The sequence below is a fragment of the Apis mellifera genome, linkage group LG6 (assembly GCF_003254395.2).
Source record: "Apis mellifera strain DH4 linkage group LG6, Amel_HAv3.1, whole genome shotgun sequence".
Taxonomy (NCBI): Eukaryota; Metazoa; Arthropoda; class Insecta; order Hymenoptera; family Apidae; genus Apis; species Apis mellifera.
In genome coordinates this window covers 12,807,533-12,826,093 of record NC_037643.1, presented here as the reverse complement: position 1 = coordinate 12,826,093, position 18,561 = coordinate 12,807,533, and the positions used below count along the sequence as shown (strand labels likewise).

Here is an 18,561-nt window from a genome sequence, read left to right as displayed (position 1 = left end):
GAATGTTTGTAACGCAAGCACAATTTATATATTCGAAAAAACAGATTTTCAAAATTCCAGATCGAGATCAAGCAAACCTTTATAACCTCAAAATAATTCACGATTTTAATACATTCACGTAACGTTTCACCGTCCCGAATCTCGATAACCGCAACAATAATAGCACGTACATTATCACTGATCGGTATTTTCACGTTATAATTGCACCATTCCGAGCAACTGAGAACGCGTAAATATACCGGTGAACGCAAATGAAGCTCTCCGGATGGATACCATTGTTCCCGCGTCGTAAATCGAAAACGATGATTAAACTCGATATTTGCAATCCGCGACGATGCGCCGCCTCGAAAAGAAAGCCGTTTTAAACGTCTACTTTTCGCTCAACTTTAAAACCGTCTACTCTTGGAAAAATGAAAGTGGCATTGGAAGTTTAGAAAAGCGATAATTCCCATCGTGAATTTGCCAAAGAACTTTTGATACTTTCGACACTTTCAACGTTGTCGAATCCGTTTATGAAATTTATCCAAATTTGATAAATTATTATTTCCTGCAAAAAGGAATATTTCGTGCATCCAGATACCATTAATTTTAGCATGTACGCATAAAAATATTACTTCGATTTAATCGTTCGGAACTTTGCAATTTGAAATTAATATTGGATTTAAAATTGGAGATTTTTGACGAATAAAATATAAAGCGAGGGATTAAATAAAAGGGCTAGCGATGGCGTTAAGTTGCGTCGAAGAGGATGAGCGAGCGAGTGTACATGTGTGTGCGTACGCTATTGCGAGAACGTAACGTGGGTATTTGAAATAGTAACGGTCGTTTATTTCGTGACGTGAGAAGAGATAGGACATTTTACTAAAACGAAACAAACGAGTTACGAGATTCAATAGAAAAAAGTTTTTAACCAAAGTTTTAAAAAGATATTTCGATGTATCGTAATAGAATTAATTATTTGTAAATGATATACATGGGAAACTTAATTAAACTGGAAATATTTTAAATATTTCGTTTTATCATTTTTGTGTATCATATTTGTAGATATTTATTGAAATTTTAGAAAATTTTTGCATTTATTTAAAAATACGTCAATGGATTTATTATTAAGAGAAAATTACTTTAAATATCCTAAGAATATAGAAATTTTGAATTATTATTATTTTCTTACAAAAGTGTATGTACGTGAAAATTCATAAAAATTCGTCGTCATTGAAATTTCGAGTTATTCGAGAAGAATAGTTCTGACAGTTTTTCCATATAACACGAAACATTCAGCGGAAAATATTTTGTTTGTAAAATAATCATTTCGGCAAATTATTCAGTAATAGTTAAATTATGCAATTCATTCCGCTTGTTCGAACATTATACATGAATAATGCGAGTTTCATATTTTGTTAACTCATACTTCACATGGATATTTTCACGTGGAAAGTGATCATTAGAAATTTCTCGTCGAAATTTCTGCAAGCACGAAATTTCCTACAAAAGTTGAAAAGCGAAACAAAATTTTACAACACCTATTCTCTTCGTTATTCTCACCCGGCAAATCCACCCACGGAATCACTTAAAACATTCCATCCCTAAAACTCACCGATAATCCACTTGTTACACCCTATACCCAGAATACTACAACTTGAAAAGAAATCCTACTGAAATATCCACCACTTCCTTGGAAAAAAAAACCTTCCTTAATCACACGTATTCCACTTTGATCCTCTTCACTTACGCACACTTTTTCCCAAATACTATAACTTTTCGACAGATTTCGAATACCATAACTTCGATCGAATATCAAATCGAAAAGGGGGAGAAAAATATATGAGAAACAAAATTATACATCGCACCACGTATCACCAAAATTATCATAATCATCATCATCATCATCATCTTACCGGACGTGGCGTCGCGGCAGCGGTGGTGGAACTGGGCTGTGAAAGTTCTCCATCATCGAGTACGAGTCGCGGTCGGACTTGTGCTCGAGAGCCTCCAGATGGTCGAGTCGCAGCAGCTCCGGTTCGCGGGGTGAGTGGAGCTCACAATGAGCGACGTGAAGCAACGGCCTCAGCGACGAACCGCCTTCGCATCGTTGCTGCCGCGAAGGCGGCCTCGCCACCTGCCTCTCTACACCATCCGCGATGTGCTGCTCGTCTCCCCAGACCTCGAACTCCCCCGCCGCAGAATAGTCGCCGAATCCACCGTTACCCTTCACCGTTGCACCCTTGTTGCGACGATTATCGATGAGTACGGGCCACGGGGAGCCCCGTTGCTCCTCCTTGCCCTCTGATACGCGCCTGTCCTCCTGTTTCCGCTTGTATTTCACCAGGTACTGACGTTTCTTGCTCGAGAGGGACAACGACAAGCTGCCTCGACGGTTGGAGTAACGACGGCCCGTCAGATTTCCGGCGGACGCACCGCGGTCCGCATACAGGTCCTTCCACGAGCGAGGCAGCGTATTCCTTTACCCTTCAGGATGTCAGCATCAGGATGTCACGCTGCTATCTATCCGTTGGAATGGCCGCCGTTTATACGTCACGTCGATTCGATCACGTTGTTTCGAGGGCGGTTCGTTAAAACAGGCGCATTCCACGATGATTGAATTCGTTCCCGTGATTAGCCGTCGGCTATGGACCCGGCTAACGTGTACGCAAACTTTGTTATCGATCTGTCAACGCCAGCGAGAAAGTTCAACTCCCGCGCGATGCTACGCGAAACGGGGGATTAAGTGGATGGTCCCAGTCACTGGTCCGCCGTTGAACAGCGGGCGATTATTTCTTCGTTGCGAAGGACACTTTTGGAATAAGAGGCAGGTATACGTTGCTCAGACGGCTGTCGATGGATGGTAAAAGTTCGTTGAGGTATTTTTGTTGATCACTTTTGCGAACGATTGATCGATGTTTCATGAATTGGACGACAAGACTCGACGACGCGTATCCCTTTCACTGTGAACACTTTCGAAGCACTGGAAAAACTGGATGATTTAACACTTTTGAACACTTTTCTTCTTCACCAAATTCCGAAACTTTAGATCGTATCGTGTGTATTCCTTTTTCTGATAACAAGTATAAGCCAGAAATGGAGCGTTTCCTCAGTGGCACATCACTAGACAAACGATCCCGATGACAGAAGCAATTCTCTTCCAAGAACGAGCAGCCAACATACGTCACGGATACTCTCGACACGGACGAGCTAATTGGGTCAGGGGGTTGAGAACTGCACGCAAATCCGTGCCGGTGGAGCGTGAGCAGCGTGCCCTGAAGGTCCCAGGGGTGCAAGTGAAGAGACCGTGTCGCCGAGGACCAAACCAGTTACTCAACAATTTCTCTCATCTAGCTTCACTACTCCTTTTTCCGAACCGCTTTTAAACGGTTTAAACAATCATTTCGATCCGTTCGCGAAATGAATGAAAAAATCGAATGAAAGAAAGAAGAAAAAAAACTTCGAGGCACTTCACGAAAAACGAAACTCCAATAACGATCGTGCCGAAGCGTGTTTAAATCCAATCGTGTGATCCTGCCGTCTGCTTGCCGGCTTAGTTCGTCGTCTTCTCGAGCGTAGATACCGGAGGAGATATAGCGTACAACGAGAGAGGTTACTGCACCACCAACGTTGTATCGTGCTCGTAGATTCCCCTCTTTATTGCGTTCAGTGAGAAACGATCTCGTCGTTCGAGAGAGAGAGCACGCTCGAGGGAAACGTACACACTCACGTCAGCTGCAGATCAAAGACTGAAGGGCCACAGCGCCGCAACGCCCGGCACCGAGTGACACTGAGCGTCCCCACCACGCCGCTCCCGACGCGCATGCGTGCCACGCGCTTCAGATCACCCCCCCAACACCATGGAACGGATAAACCGTTGGAAGAGAACGCCGCCACGCGGGTGGTGTACTCACTATTCGTCGTCACGGCGCCGTGACCATCGTATCGCTGTGACTCGTCGTGTCTACGCTTGTTTTGCGATGCGGATCCGCCGGGGTGTCGATATCCGCGCACAACTTCTCACTGTTGGAAAGTTTCGAGAGGGATTGCTCGTGGGACGAAGGCTGGAAAGTTCTGGGTTTTCAGTTTTTGTCGGTGGCGATTGATTGGATATTTTTTGATGGAGGGAAGCAAGGGAACGAGGATCGAGGTTATTCGATGGAATTGAAGAGGTGCGTGGGTAGTTCGATATGGGATTACGGTGTGCGGTCGGGTATCAACAAGTTAGGTAGAAGCGACGACGTGAAATGGTCAAACGTGGTAGTGGTGCGTGTGCTGATTTTTATCGTGAATTGTGATCGTTGTAAAGATCGGGGAGATTCTGTTCGAATGTAGAAAAGTGAAGCAGATCACATTTATTTTTAAATAAGACAAATCTGTAATATATATATAACGGTAGTCAAGATGTTTTAGAGTTTAGGTTATTTTAAAATTTAACTAATTAAAAATTACAATTTATCAAGCCGTTTATCTGAGTAGATTTTAGATAAAAATGTTGGAAATTGAAAACAAATATTTAAACATCTTTTCTTTTTAGATACACACCTGGAAATGCACAGAACAAGAATTTTGTTAAACGTTTTCAACGTTACGATAAAAAAAATATATAGAAATTTTATTATGTTTGAAATTAATAATACGCTTTGCAACGAGGAAAAAGCTGCTTTCGCTATTGTGAATTTACTTGCTCTTTTGTTCCCTATATACGCGTTTCAACCGTTTTTCTTTCTTATTAGCTTCATTTTCAATATCGTATAATAGGTTATGTGCGACTTCCTTAGATGTCGTGATTTTCCTTTGATCCTTGCTATATATAATGAAAGGAATTTTCATCTGCAATTCATAACGTTGGTAATACTAGCTTTTCTTTCTATAAGTATAGACGTATTTTTATAGTTTTTCCCTTTATCATCGTTGTAATTGTGGAATTATTACGTTTACAATGAGATTTTGTATGGAGAAATAATGAACGAGACCATTTTGTAAATCCCTTACAACATTAATCGAAATTGACAAATACTTTAACTTCTATTTTGTCTTTTCATTTTTTACAAAAAGGAAGCAACTCTTTATCCTTTATATGTTACAACTTACAATTTAAAATTTTACGTTTATATATTACATTTATATTTTATATTATATTACGATTGATTCATTACGAACTAATTTTGAAGTAATTTCTGCATTGAACAAGTTATATCGCCAGAAATCTCTATTCATAGATCTCGTGAATCAGGTAAACTTTCAACTATTCGAAACACGTTAAATGAAAACGAGGATGCAATGTAAACAGGTCAGACGACATGTAAACAGCGCCACTGCTGATCATCGTCTGGAACTACGGAATAGACGAGCATGCCTGTCATATCTCCGTAAGAAATCTACCGTTAATACGTTTAACTTTGCGCAACAACAACGTTAAAGATACAAAACTTTCAATTATGTCATCATGGTATCGTTTGTTTTCCGGCAAAAGGATAATACAAACGACAAGGCAATAATAATCACGAAGATAAACGTTAATGCGATACGTGAAGCACAGTATTAACTGCACAGTTTATAATTAATAATATCGTGTTACAATTATCGGTCAGTAAATAGACAAGGGGCGTATCGATATTGTTACAATATTGTTTACCTGTGCCACCGATGAAAATAAAAGACGAAATATCCCGCGTTGATTGATTTCGCATCCCAACAATCTCCGCCTCGAATCGCTAAAAATAATCGCTTCTCTCGCATTAAATGTCCTGTGCAATTACATCGTTCGAGGTTCAAAGTATCGTACAACGAATATAGTATATACGCACGAATATAGTATATACGCACGAATATAGTATATAAGCACGAATAATTTATACACGAAACTTGGAGATTTTTTTTTGCAAAAATATAACGTTATACGGATCAAAATTTATAAAAATGGTAATTAAATAAAGATATTTTTTTCTTATCAAGATTATAGTCAAAAGTAGCATTTTAAAACGAATATTATACTTTATTTATAATGATTTCGTTAAAATAAGATTGACGAAATTCTTTTCCAATCTTTCTAAATCGTATAACCAAATAATTCCTCCCAAATTCTGTAGCTAAGAGGAGCTAGCCAAGCTATCAATACGTTCCAATTTCTTCGACTCGGCGAACAGTCGTGTATTACTCCACTCTATCCACCTGTACACCACTAATTAAAACCTCTTGCTCGTAAAATCGTCGTTTCCGACGATTCCCATCCAGTCAAAGAACCGAGCTACTATCATCGTCAACTCGTCGATTTAATCGCGTCGAAAAGGGTGGCCCTCTCTCTCTCTCTCTCTCTCTCTCTCTCTCTCTCTCTCTCTCTCTCTCTCTCTCTCTCTCTCTCTGCGCCGATTACACCACGCTTGAACGAGACCGCGAATTCCGTCGAGGCGAACTCGAATTTATAATTAAATACTCGATCGTAATTTCTCGTCAGCTTGGTGACGCGTATCCAGCCGGGATGATCCTAAATCGCTACTCCCTTCCCCCTCCTCACTCCTTTCCCTCTCTCCTCCTCCCAAGCGTTACTCCATCCCCACTCTCCGTCTGTATCTAGACATCTTTGCAGATGCGACGAGGGTTATAGAGATACTATTGACTCTCTCGAAGCTATTCCGTCGAGAGCACGACTCGTGAGAGTGTGCCCTCGCTCGTTGGGAAGTTTAATTATCCCCTTCGGTACATCCTGCTGGTCGTTGATACTGACGAACAATCGCGGTGGGGCACAGACGCACGCACAATGTGCCATATACCACGGGCTGGAATGGAGACGCTTCGAATGGATGAAAGTTGGGAAGAAGGGAGTTGGATGGATGGAGAAGTTGTTTTAGTCAAAATCCGCCAACGTTTACCCTTTTTAATGGTGGCGACTCCTGCTCGCTTGCCATTCTTTCGTCCAATTCTATCCGGTACATACATAGGGTGTTTCTTAAAATTTCGGCTCAAAACTGTTAGAATAATTTTAAATTTAGATTAAGATATTTCTTTAAATCATTTTAAATTCCGCGTGTGTGAATATATCTTAAAAATATCTTTTTAATCTTGTTATTATATAATTTGGTAATTGAATCTCGACTCATTAAAGTTGAATATATAATTTTATATACTTTCATATTATGCAAACGATCTATAGAGGCAATCAGCGTGTAACGTGTGCTACTACAAACAATATGTTTCGATAGAATTTCAAATCCGTCAATCCTGTATCCGATTCCCTCGCATTACGGGACACCCGTAAAACGCAAATATGCTATGACCCGAAACGAGTGGCGTAGAGAGTATAGGCACGATGAAAGGAAAATTCGCGACAGAGCCTTTGATGTCGCTTAAACAGAAAACGTCGGCCGTTGCAGTTCCACGACTTAGATTCTTCCTTCCTTCCTTCCTCTCTTTCTTCCTTCCATTCTTTCTCTCTCTCTTTCCTTCCTCCCTTCCTTCCTTCCTTCCTTCCTTCCTTCCTTCCTCTTTTTTTCCTTTCTTTCAACCAACTAACTCCTTACGATCGTCTGGGCTCAGCACATTGGACGCTTTGAATCTCCCTTCTCTTTTCTTTCCTCTTTCCTTATCGGCATGCATCTCCTTTGCTCCTTTTCTGCCCGCTTTGAGAGGCCGCCACTAGTACCGGCAGCTCCGCGACTATGAAGATATCGTCCTCCTGCCACAAGGACTCATTTGTTCTCCTTATCTACTCGGTAGGCACTTCTCCGCCTTTGGGACATCCGGACGAGCCTCTTTCTCGTCCGCCACTCGTGCAATTTGCATTCGTATATACACGATGAGAACACAATTCGTATATATATATATATATATATATATATATATATATACACGTACAACACCAAGCGTGCGCGTATATACGCGTCACAACTGTCAACGCCATTTTGTGACCACGTGAGCGAACGGTGGCCGGAGTGGGGGGAGTACAAGTACGAGTGAAGAGAGGCGAGTTTTATCGAGCACGAACGAGGAACAGATCGAGGAACGATAGCACGTTTGAAGACGACAAGCGGCAGGCGGCTTTGACGGCGCGTTCCTTGCGTTTGCGAGCGACCTGCCCTCTCGCTGCGGGCATTGTACGAAATTTCTGCTTGTTTTACGAGAAACCAGCCGACTGCCCGTGGCGTTTGTGATTTTAACTCATACCTCATACCTTCCACCGGTGAACTCTACTAACTCGCCCCTTTGTCAGAGAGCAGCGTTTGCACAGCGAAATTCGCGCGGCTCTCTCTCTCTCTCTCTCTCTTTCACGGTCGAGCCGCGTTCATTTTGCATTTTCTAACCTGATCGTCGTCCAATCGTACTTCGTTTGGCCGATTAATAAAATGAAATTGGTTAAGGATACTCGAGATGGACTGAAAAATCACGTGAATCGGATAATATGAATATTTGTCCATTGAGATGCACGTGTGCCCATTGATTTCTGGATTAACCGATCCTATATAGGATATACGTGGTGTTGCTCTCGCAATATCGCAAATGAATTATAACTGTTCAATTAATCTATGATGAATTGCAACGCTTTAAGATCGATACTTGTTATTGGTTTACTCTGCTAGAGAACAACTATCGCTAGTTATTATTAAACATGGTTCGAGTATTGATAGTACTGTTTCGTTTCGAAATACGTTATCAAGAATTAGTATTTCTATTTATATACTGTCTGTAAAAATTATTAGACAGTATATAAAGAACGAAATTTTGTATATAGGATTTTTTATTTTTTTTATTCTTACATTTTTTTAAAAAATAATCGTAATAACAATTTAAAAATTAAACCTAAGAATGTTCGTATAAGTTCTATTAATCAATTAGTTTTTTTTTATTCCTTGTAGAAAATTTTTTACTATTTTTCATCTTTTTCCTACATTTTTATTGAGCAACGTTACAGATACTTTTAATTCTTAATGCGGAAATACGATGGAATGAGAAGAAGAAGGCATCTGCATTCTTTATAACGGTTTTTATTATTAAAACGTAAAAACGATAGTATTAAGAGAATGGACAGCGTCGTTAATTCGTGTAAGATTAATCCACTTTAACATTAAAGACAAATTGATTGATTTTTTGTGAAATATTTATATAATAATTTATCTTCATTGCAACGATAACGTAAAACAAAAGGTACTTTAATATCGTTAATAAAATTAAAGATTTTTCGCTCAATTTGTATCGCGGTCATAAACTACAGCGCGTATCTTTTCAGCAGCACGCGACAGCCACGCGAGAACAATCGAGATCCACGAGGCACGATTTCGCTCGTAAAGCTGGCTCGCGCCTTTTGAATTTTCCCTGGTCCTCTTAATTCAATTTTAAACTAATTTCCTTAAACCGTTCTATATGCATGGATATTGTCCGGCGTCCAATCTTCCTAAGTTTTTTAATTCAATTTCAAACTAATTTTCTTAAAGGCTTCGACCCTCTTTGGAGATCCGAACCGCGCGACCAACTTACCAGCGCGAGTTACCAGCTGAACGCTTAGTGGTGTCATTAGCTTTGCATAAAAGGAAAGCGGACAAGTGGGAAATAAGGTTATTTTTATTATCACTTGTAGCCCTCTGTTGGACATTATTAGCAACTACCATACACGTACAAATCCTCCAAAGTGAAAGGAACGTTCAATTATTTCTAACACCATACCAATTTTGCAGAAGAATATTTACAAAATCGTAAGTACTAACAAAAGTACTAACAAAATTAACCAAAGCTCGACGAAATTATTTCAACGATATTATCGAACATGAGCGGAACGAATGGAATCTGAATATCTCTAACCTCAATTTCTCGTTACGAAAATAATAATCATCGATCTTTCTTCTCCCTTTCTATTTTTGAGAAAAGAAAAATTGAAAAATTGCAATACGTTTGTCTGGAATAAATAAATAAGGTAAAAGTTCATAAGTGAATAAATATTTTTCCACGAAAATGGAGCATCGCAGAGAACGTGCCAACGTTCCTTTTCGTTCGTCACGTGGCGTAACATAAACTCGCGCGCCTCGTTCGCCAGTTTCACCCGCTGGAATGTATTAAATCTCTCGTGACAATGACGTTTGCATTTCTGAAGTGCTGACGCGACCCATACAGGCCGTCGGGCGTGCACTCGAAACAAGGGTACATCGTTTTCACGACGACGCCGTGTTTTTTTGCCCGCGCTACTCGCTGGCGTATACGAGCGCGCGATATGGGGAACAGAGACACTTGACATCGGCTGTTTGCTCGAACACGCGGCAAACATGAAAAAAAATATATATACATATACATATATATATATGTACACACACATATATGAGAACTTCCGATCGGTAGACACGTTATCAACGGAATAAATCCGACGGTAACGCGAACTGTCCCAGAGAGAGAACGGCTTTCGGCATTCAAATCGTTCCGCCACCAGTCTCGAGATGGTCAATTTATGTAGAGAGGTGCTTTCCGTGTTTCATTTACAACAGATAGCACGTATATAAAAATAAAAGTTATGTATATATATATTTTTTTTCTTTTTACACGGAGCTTTTATCGAGTCCTGCGTTTGTAAAAAAAAGGTTTGATGAAAGTTTTTTCGAACGTGTTACTCGATATTAATAAAGTTACACTAACACTTTATTTGAAGTTTATTTTTCTTTTTTATCTCCCTCTGTATTAAATTTGAATTTTTAGGTTATATTTTATCATGTTTTACTTGAATTCATAAATATTAAATAAAATCGATCGTGTATACATATGATCGATAAATTATTTAAAACAACTACGTGATAGCTATATGATTCTCCATAGAGTTGAACCGAAAGAACCGTGGCCAATCTTGATAACACCGAGGAAACGATTATTTCAATCTATTGTGCACAGCTCGGTGATCGGATCAAGATGATCCACATCCTTCCATTGAATCAACATCTTTTAGAAAGACATTGATATTTTTCTTAACTATATTTTTTATTTTTCATTTTATGATTTGCAATATATATATTTTTTTTTTTTGATAGATTTGCGTTAGAGGCGACAGATTAGAGCAAAATGGACGAGCCTCTAATATATATGATCAATATATGGTCTGGTTGTAATATCGTACCACGGGGAATACTAGAATGGAGAGATTGGCCGGTTTGATTTCTCCGCCATGCCAATGAGCACGCCAGTCGATGTTGGGGATCTCGGAATTGTTCCAGCTAACGATGGGCGTTCGATGCCCTCAGAGTTCTTGAGCGATTCGGTTGTGTAAGCATCGGAATGCTCCTGAATGTCGTAAATTATGCAGAAGCGAATTATACGAGATATCCAGATGTACGGATTAATTAAAATTTGTATTATTATTATTATTATATAGTTGGATAAATTTGTATATTTTTACTAGTATAAGTAAACGAGTAAATTTCAATGTTCATTTTCTATAATAATATAATAATTTTATATAATAAAAAAATATATATTGATAATTTTAAATACAACTTCGCTCGAGAAAATTTCTAGCGATTTCACATAACCTCAATCTCAAGTTAATACGGGACGCGTCTCGAAGCGCCTTGAGTATATGGCTGTGTTACGTCACTTGTCTCTTTTTCTCCCATTCTCGCCCGGTCCCCTGCGATTCTCAAGCATTCATGGAATCTGACAGGCATAGGCCGTAACGTGACTGCTTATTAAAAGGAACGGGCACGCTTTATTTCGCCAAGGGAAACAAGCGACAAGGTAAACATTGTGTGTCGAGTTGATGTGTGTCCACGTTGTCGCGGAAACGCGGCAGGCGTCCTTTGAGTGCCTCTTACGGCCGATGCCTGTTGATGCCTCGTTTGCTCTGTGATTGAATGGCCCGCTTCGTTTGCTCAAACGACGCTCGTACTGTGCACGTAATTTATGTACCTTTTTTTTTTTTTTCTTTATTAATTCTTGCCCGCGGTAATAAAATATGACGATTTATTTCGATATATGAACAATTATACGTAACTAATTTTATTTCATACCCGAAGGAACTTACTTTATTTTTTAAATTTAGTTTACACGAAATTTTAAGTATCCGATTATTTAGATTGGCTTTATTTATTCGAAAGAGAATATTAAAAGTAAACACAACGAAATAATATCATAGAAGATAAAATTCGAGAAGAGAAAAAGTGGTTAAAGAATCTTTAAGTGATTAATTTTGCCCACACTGTTATTTTATCTCAATTACTAACGAATTTAACATTTCCTAAATTTTTCCTAAATTTTCTATTCCTCCACCAATATATAATAAAAATTCAGTTTAAAGATTTAATTTGCCAGATATTACACCATTGTTTCCTAACTTTATTTCTAAATATTATTCAAGATCTTGATTACAATCGAGGATTATATGAACCCAGTTAATATCACCGTTCAAAAACCCATCATTTTTCTACCGAATCGTTCGATAATTTCGAATACCATTCTCTTCCAAACTTCATTCATCCCGTGTTTCTCGTTTCATTCACAGCTTCACCTCCGAGCCAAACGTAACGTAATCTGTCATAGAGACGAGGAGAACAGAAATACCACGAATCTCACAGTTGGCACGGATCCAGGGAACCGCGTTATCGCCACCGTCCACTGTATGAACCCGAACTCTCGCTGAATTGCCTCGAATCGCGTTGGCAGCGTGGCGAAAGATGGCGTTAGCGGCGCAGACGTCATAATATCCGTCGGGACGCGACGTTGAAACGCGGGGGCCATGAGTCCGCGGTTAGGTATCGAGAGGTCGATCCGTTGTTCGTTGAAACGCGGATTGCACGGTTAATGGGCAATCGAGGGGCAGACAATAGGCAACGAGTCCTTTTTTGCGAAACCTTCTTAATGCCGTTTGCTTCTTTAAATTACAGCCGGCCGTTCCGTTCGTGCCAACCTCCCCTCCCTCCTAAACTTCTCGAGGAGAGGAAGCTTGTATAGTAGCCGATGAGTGTTCCGGCAAGAAGGGTTTTCGCGTTGGAGACCGTTGAATGGACATTGCGCGGCTTCAAGAATCTTTTCTTTCTTCTTTCCTTTTGTTTTTTTTTTTTTTGCAACGTTAAGTTGAGTTTTTTTTTCATAAAGTTAGATTCTTTTGTTGGAAATGGATAGTGTTGGTATGTTGATTCGATTTATTGGAAAAAATATTATATTATTAGAAAAAGATTCAGGAAAATATTTATGGTAAGTTTGATTGATCAAATTTCTTTAAAATTTACTATTAGATATGTGGATATACTTTAATGAAATTATATTTTATATTTTTGTAATTTATTTATACTAGTTTGAGATTTCATTTTTGGATTAATACTTTTTAAACAATCACGTACAAATTAATAATTCATAGTTTTATTTCTGTCAATCATCTTTCCTTCTATAAACTACGTTTTCGAAGTACGTTTCGATTCGGCATAAGCATCGACACGTATTTTTTTTTCCTTTCTTTATTTCATTCAACTGTTTCGAAATATTAAAACGTCACGACGTATTTAAATTCACTGGTTATTTTGAAGCATATTTATCATCCGTCAACAACGTACGTCGGCCGCTATTTTTCCTCGCGCAGCGCAATAACTCGAAAAACATATTCTTAATGTAATTACGAACGAGTTTGTTCAACTCTCGCGATACTTCACGGGAAGAAAAACAAAACGAAAGACGAAGAAGAAACAAAAATCATTTCCCCGTATCATACATGAGATATAAAAATTTGGCAATTGAAGTTGATAATAAAATTACTTCTAAACTATCCAATAACTATATTATACAAGATTATAGAATTAATATTAAGTAAGCTACGAGTAAATATTATTTTGACAAATTACTTAAATTTTAATCACTTTTCCAATAATTTAATTATTTTCTGATCCATAATAATAATAATAAAAAAACGCTACAACTTTCAAAAAAAAAAAATCCTACGCACAGGTTTAAATTCTCGAGAAGCAGGTTTAACCATGTAACCATCCATCCGCCACAAAATTCGTACGTCCCGATACGCGCACACGTGGCTCCCCCACTTCTCTCTCTCTCTCTCTCTCTCTCTCCACTACGCATGCACGTGTGCGGCCGCATTCCTAGCGCGCGCGTGCATAATGCACGGGGACCCTGCTGAAAAATATATATTCGCGGTACGAAGGGCCGAAATGTATTCACCCAATTATCTCCGCATCGGCGTGCCGAACCTTCCCCCACTCCCGCTCCTATCCCCCACCACCGCCCACTCGAAAGCCTCTCCGCGCTCGAAGGAACGACCGTTCCGTCCGTTCCTCCTCTCCCTCCCCTCCCCTCCGTTCCCCACGGTCGACAGCACATTTGCATGGAATGCATTCATATGAAATCGACCATTCTTCCAACGACTTCTCGAGCGGGCTGTGTATCCCTTGCCACCGCGCGTGTATTGTGCTCGTTTTCCAAGTATACGTGCACGAGTACACACGCGAGAGAGAGAGAGAGAGTGCGCGCGCGCGAGATAAATCCCGACAAGGACACTCGAGAGAACGTAGGTAGCGTTCCTCCGTAGAAAATTGGTTCCGGTAATGACGACCTATCTTCCGCCCGTTCGTCGTTCTCTTCTGCGCAATATACCGCGGATATTACCGGTCGGCGGGGACACACGATTTTTATTCTGTACGAATAAAAATAGAGCACGGTTGTGAATTTTTCAAATTTTCCTTGAGATTTTTTTTTTTTGATGAAGAATTGAAAATTTGCTGATGGAGAATTAATTATTCGAGAAAAATTTTGTTTGCGATGCTGAGAAGATTTTGTAATTCAAAATAAACGATATATAAAGAGAAAGTAAGATGCGTTTTATATAATTATAAATGAATAATCTGACGATGTATCGTTTTAGAGATAAAGTGAGGTAATCTAGAAGTTAAAAAATTTTTCTCTATAATTCGAAAACATTTTTTTTAATCTCTCATGTGTGTATTATGTATCGCAACAAATTATGTTGTTTATTTTCCTTAAAAACGAACACAGCGTGAAAAAAAAAAAAAAAAAACATTATCGAAAGTTTGTACAAACAAAAACTTTGTCCTCCTCGTGCACACACACGTGAACGCCCCATCTCACAATCACGTGATATTTCCCCCTTCCAATGGACCACCCAGTATATAAAACCTGATTGCATTAGCCGGGGAAAATGGTTCAGGGGTGATGTCCGCTCGCGTTGCAGGCTTTCCAGTCTATTTTTTCTATTAGCTCGCAGCGTCCTCTATTAATTTATTACCCCGGATTGCTCCAGTTATTACGTTCCGTCCCTTCGTCACAATGCGATCGTGATTCAGGGGGGGGTCTTAGGCGAAACTGGGGCGAAAAATCTGTGGGATGAGAGGAATGAGCAATAAATAATCGTAAAAAGTATTTTACTTTCTCAGGCATAAGATAATTCTTACACGTATGTTGCATTGTCCCCTACGCGTGTTCTAATAACCATAAGCCTGTAATTACTATACGTTTGGCCAACACGTGGCAGAAGATTTATCGCAAATAATTACTCTTCACTTTTTTTCATACGAATAATTAAATTGTAAAAGGCGCAACGAATGGAGAAAAATTAAACGGTCGAATGTGTAACACATGAAATAATAATCATTCAAAGAAAAATTCGTTTTTCTTTTTTTAAATCAACGTTAAATATTTAATACAACTATTTTATTATAATTATACGTGATTTCATAAATTCACGTAAATTATCCAACTAATTAAAGTTCTAAAATTTCTAATAGAAACTTTCAACAAAAATAATACTTAATTGATCTCGTTATCGCAATAATTTACAAAACACTGTAAATTTTTTTTTTCTTAAATCCTTTACAATTCCAAACGTGCAACACGTAGCAAGGCACGTTAGGAAGACGCGTTATGCATCTCGAAAATTATCGATATAAGAATATTACAGCTCGCTATAAATTACTCAAGAACGATAAATTACTCATTCGAACTCCTGTTACAAAATGTACAGGTATATCCTGCACAGATTCCACTAAAGCGAAACAAAGAGAGGGAAATGGAGATCGATAGCATCTCTCGCTGCGCGGCCATGAATTATAAGGGAGGCAGGCAAGTAGCTGGAAGCGTGGCACGGTAAATAACGAATAGCGTTTACGTTGTCGAAAATGACTGGTAGATTGTTTATGTCAAGATCGCTTAGCCGGTACCCGGGCCTGTTTGCCGTTCGAGTCAAGTCAGCGTGTTTTCACGGTTTACTCCGTCGTGGACGTGATAAACAGGATACGATGGCGTTTGGGTAAACTGTAAAAGCATGCATCAATAGCGCCCCCTGTTGTACAGTGTGGAATATTTTGGCGGGAATATCAGTACTTCGATTAAATTCATTTGATTGAAGAGCTTAGTAGAGTGATTTACGATGATTTTATTTTAATGTTTATTGTATTTTTAGAAAATTATTCCAATTGTTGTATTTTGATTGGGAAGAACAATCGAAATCGTTGTTACGGCATATTTGGTTTTCAAGTGTTCGTATTTATTTAGATTATGCACCAATTACACGCGATTGAAATTTGCATGAGCGCATGACAACAATTTCTTACGGACGCGAAATCGTTACTTGCAACATGGTAATTCGATTCAGTCAGATATTAGCAAGATTGTAATACGATGAATTGTAATTCTTTGTAAATGCAAGTCACTCGACCACGTTACGAACCTACCCTTCCCTCCTCCCTACCCCATCGATTTACAACTTCGTACGGTTACAAATTTCACCGTTGAAATTCGCTCCGCTGCAATTAATTCGATATCAAGTCGGTCGAGCAGAATTCCTGCGATTGCAACCTATATAGCGATTACAATTTCTGCGATCGTAACTATTGATTGCAATTCTTGCGATTGCTGCCTGGTCGCTTGTAATTCCTGCGATTGCAAACTTGTCTACTGGTTATAGGTTTCTTGCAATTACAACCTGTCCCGTTGTAATCCTGCAGAGAATACAAATTTTCCACACCGCGTGTTTTATCAATTTATCGATCGCGATTTAATTATCCATATTATTATTTATTATTAATCAAAAGCATTCACACACCTAATTTGCTATTTACGTCTGATCAATTCTACGATCTTTCACTGCTTTGTATTAGAAAGGCAAGACACGTTTCATTGTAATCTTGTGTACAATAATTCCTATAATTCAAATTCAACGAAAATCCCCTGATAATCATTCGATATGCACAAAAATGATGGTTGAAATTTAGAATCATTCCTGCGAAGTGGTAATCCATACGAATCCTCTGAACTTCCTCTGAAAAACTACGTGGAGACGGCTGCGCCGACATTCGACCGCGTAACTGCTTAACGGCCCGGAAAGCGAAAGACCATTACGGTGAATCACACGCTCGATGACACTCCACTACTTAGGAAACCATATTAGACTGACAAGTTCGCCTGTTAACCTGTTAACTAGAGGAGAAGACGAGTTAACCCTTTTACAAGGGATCAACAATATTTTGGAAATATTTCCACTTCTCTTTCCATTTCTTTTCATATTTAATCCCTCTTAGTTCTACGTACGAATATTTCTAGTGTTTTCAGTATTAGTACGCTTCAGCACCGACGCTGTCGATGGTGGCGCCACTTGTAGCCACCGTGTTCAACGGTGGTCAGTGGAACCGGTCAATGTGTCGAACGTAGATAAAGTTGAATGAAATAACCGCTTCGAGCGCTTCGGACAACAGAAGGGGCGCGGCGAGGAGAGGGATTGCGGCAGCGTTATATTATTTATCGAGCCGGGCGGAGAGAAAGAGACGCGAAAAAAACGGACGAGGAGCGAGTGGGAGCAACGGTTATAAATTATACATGGCGGCGATTGCATTATCATAATCGTGGAACATACCGGAGCGGCATTTTAAATCGTATATTATATGATCGCGTAGCGAATGCGAAAAACAAGTCACGCCCTTACGCGCGCTATCCGCGACGCGCGGAATTCTTAACGAACGTGACGAGAACAATCGAGCGATACGAGGCGGAAGGCGGAAACAAAAATCGCGGGATAATGCATTTTTCTCTCAAATGAACGCGTAATCTAGCTTTGAACTTTTTTCTTTTTTTTTTTTTTTACGTTAAATTGTTTAATACACGTTCGATACGGGTGATGCACGGGTGCGGAGATTTCCTATTCTATGGCGGCTGACGCCACGTACAGTCACGTCATTCAAAAAATGTGAAAAATCAAAAAGAAATTCGGTTGTTCTTTTGCATATGCGTCTAGCACAAGTGTTGGCATTAATATGGCTATTTTGGACTCGTTTTGCATTTTTCAATTGTTTTCTTGTATACATCAAAAATTCCAGGGATTTTTTTTTTATATTTCTCGCATCGAATGTTAATTAAATATTATTTAAATTAATATTTAGGTCTACTACTAGTTTGCTCCATTTATAATTCCTTTTTAAATTTTTTTCTTAGAATTCGATCGACCGATTCGAAGAAAACATTCGTCAAAGTCAAGAGAGAAAATCTCTTTTCTTGGCGAGGAAAATTAGAAAATGTTAGGTGATTCCGAGGTCGGGAGCTCGATAGTCGGCCATGTTGTTTCGACACCGGAGTTAGCGACCGACATCTCGTTAATTGGCGTAATTA

The 18,561-nt window shown here is 39.2% G+C and overlaps 1 protein-coding gene across 7 annotated transcripts in view; it reads right to left on the bottom strand.

Moving 5' to 3' along the window:
- The window catches only part of LOC411155 (teneurin-a), a 658,614-nt gene that overhangs the window by 88,234 nt on the left and 551,819 nt on the right, over positions 1-18,561 (bottom strand). The window contains exon 1 of one of the 7 annotated variants that reach the window (XM_006569981.3): positions 1,896-3,709. The exons of the other annotated variants lie outside the window; for them this stretch is intronic. Within the exon in view, the coding sequence (XP_006570044.2) occupies positions 1,896-1,951 (56 nt within the window). The 5' untranslated portion in view covers positions 1,952-3,709. Of the gene's footprint in view, positions 1-1,895; positions 3,710-18,561 lie in introns of those variants that run through there. 7 annotated transcript variants of the gene reach the window in all.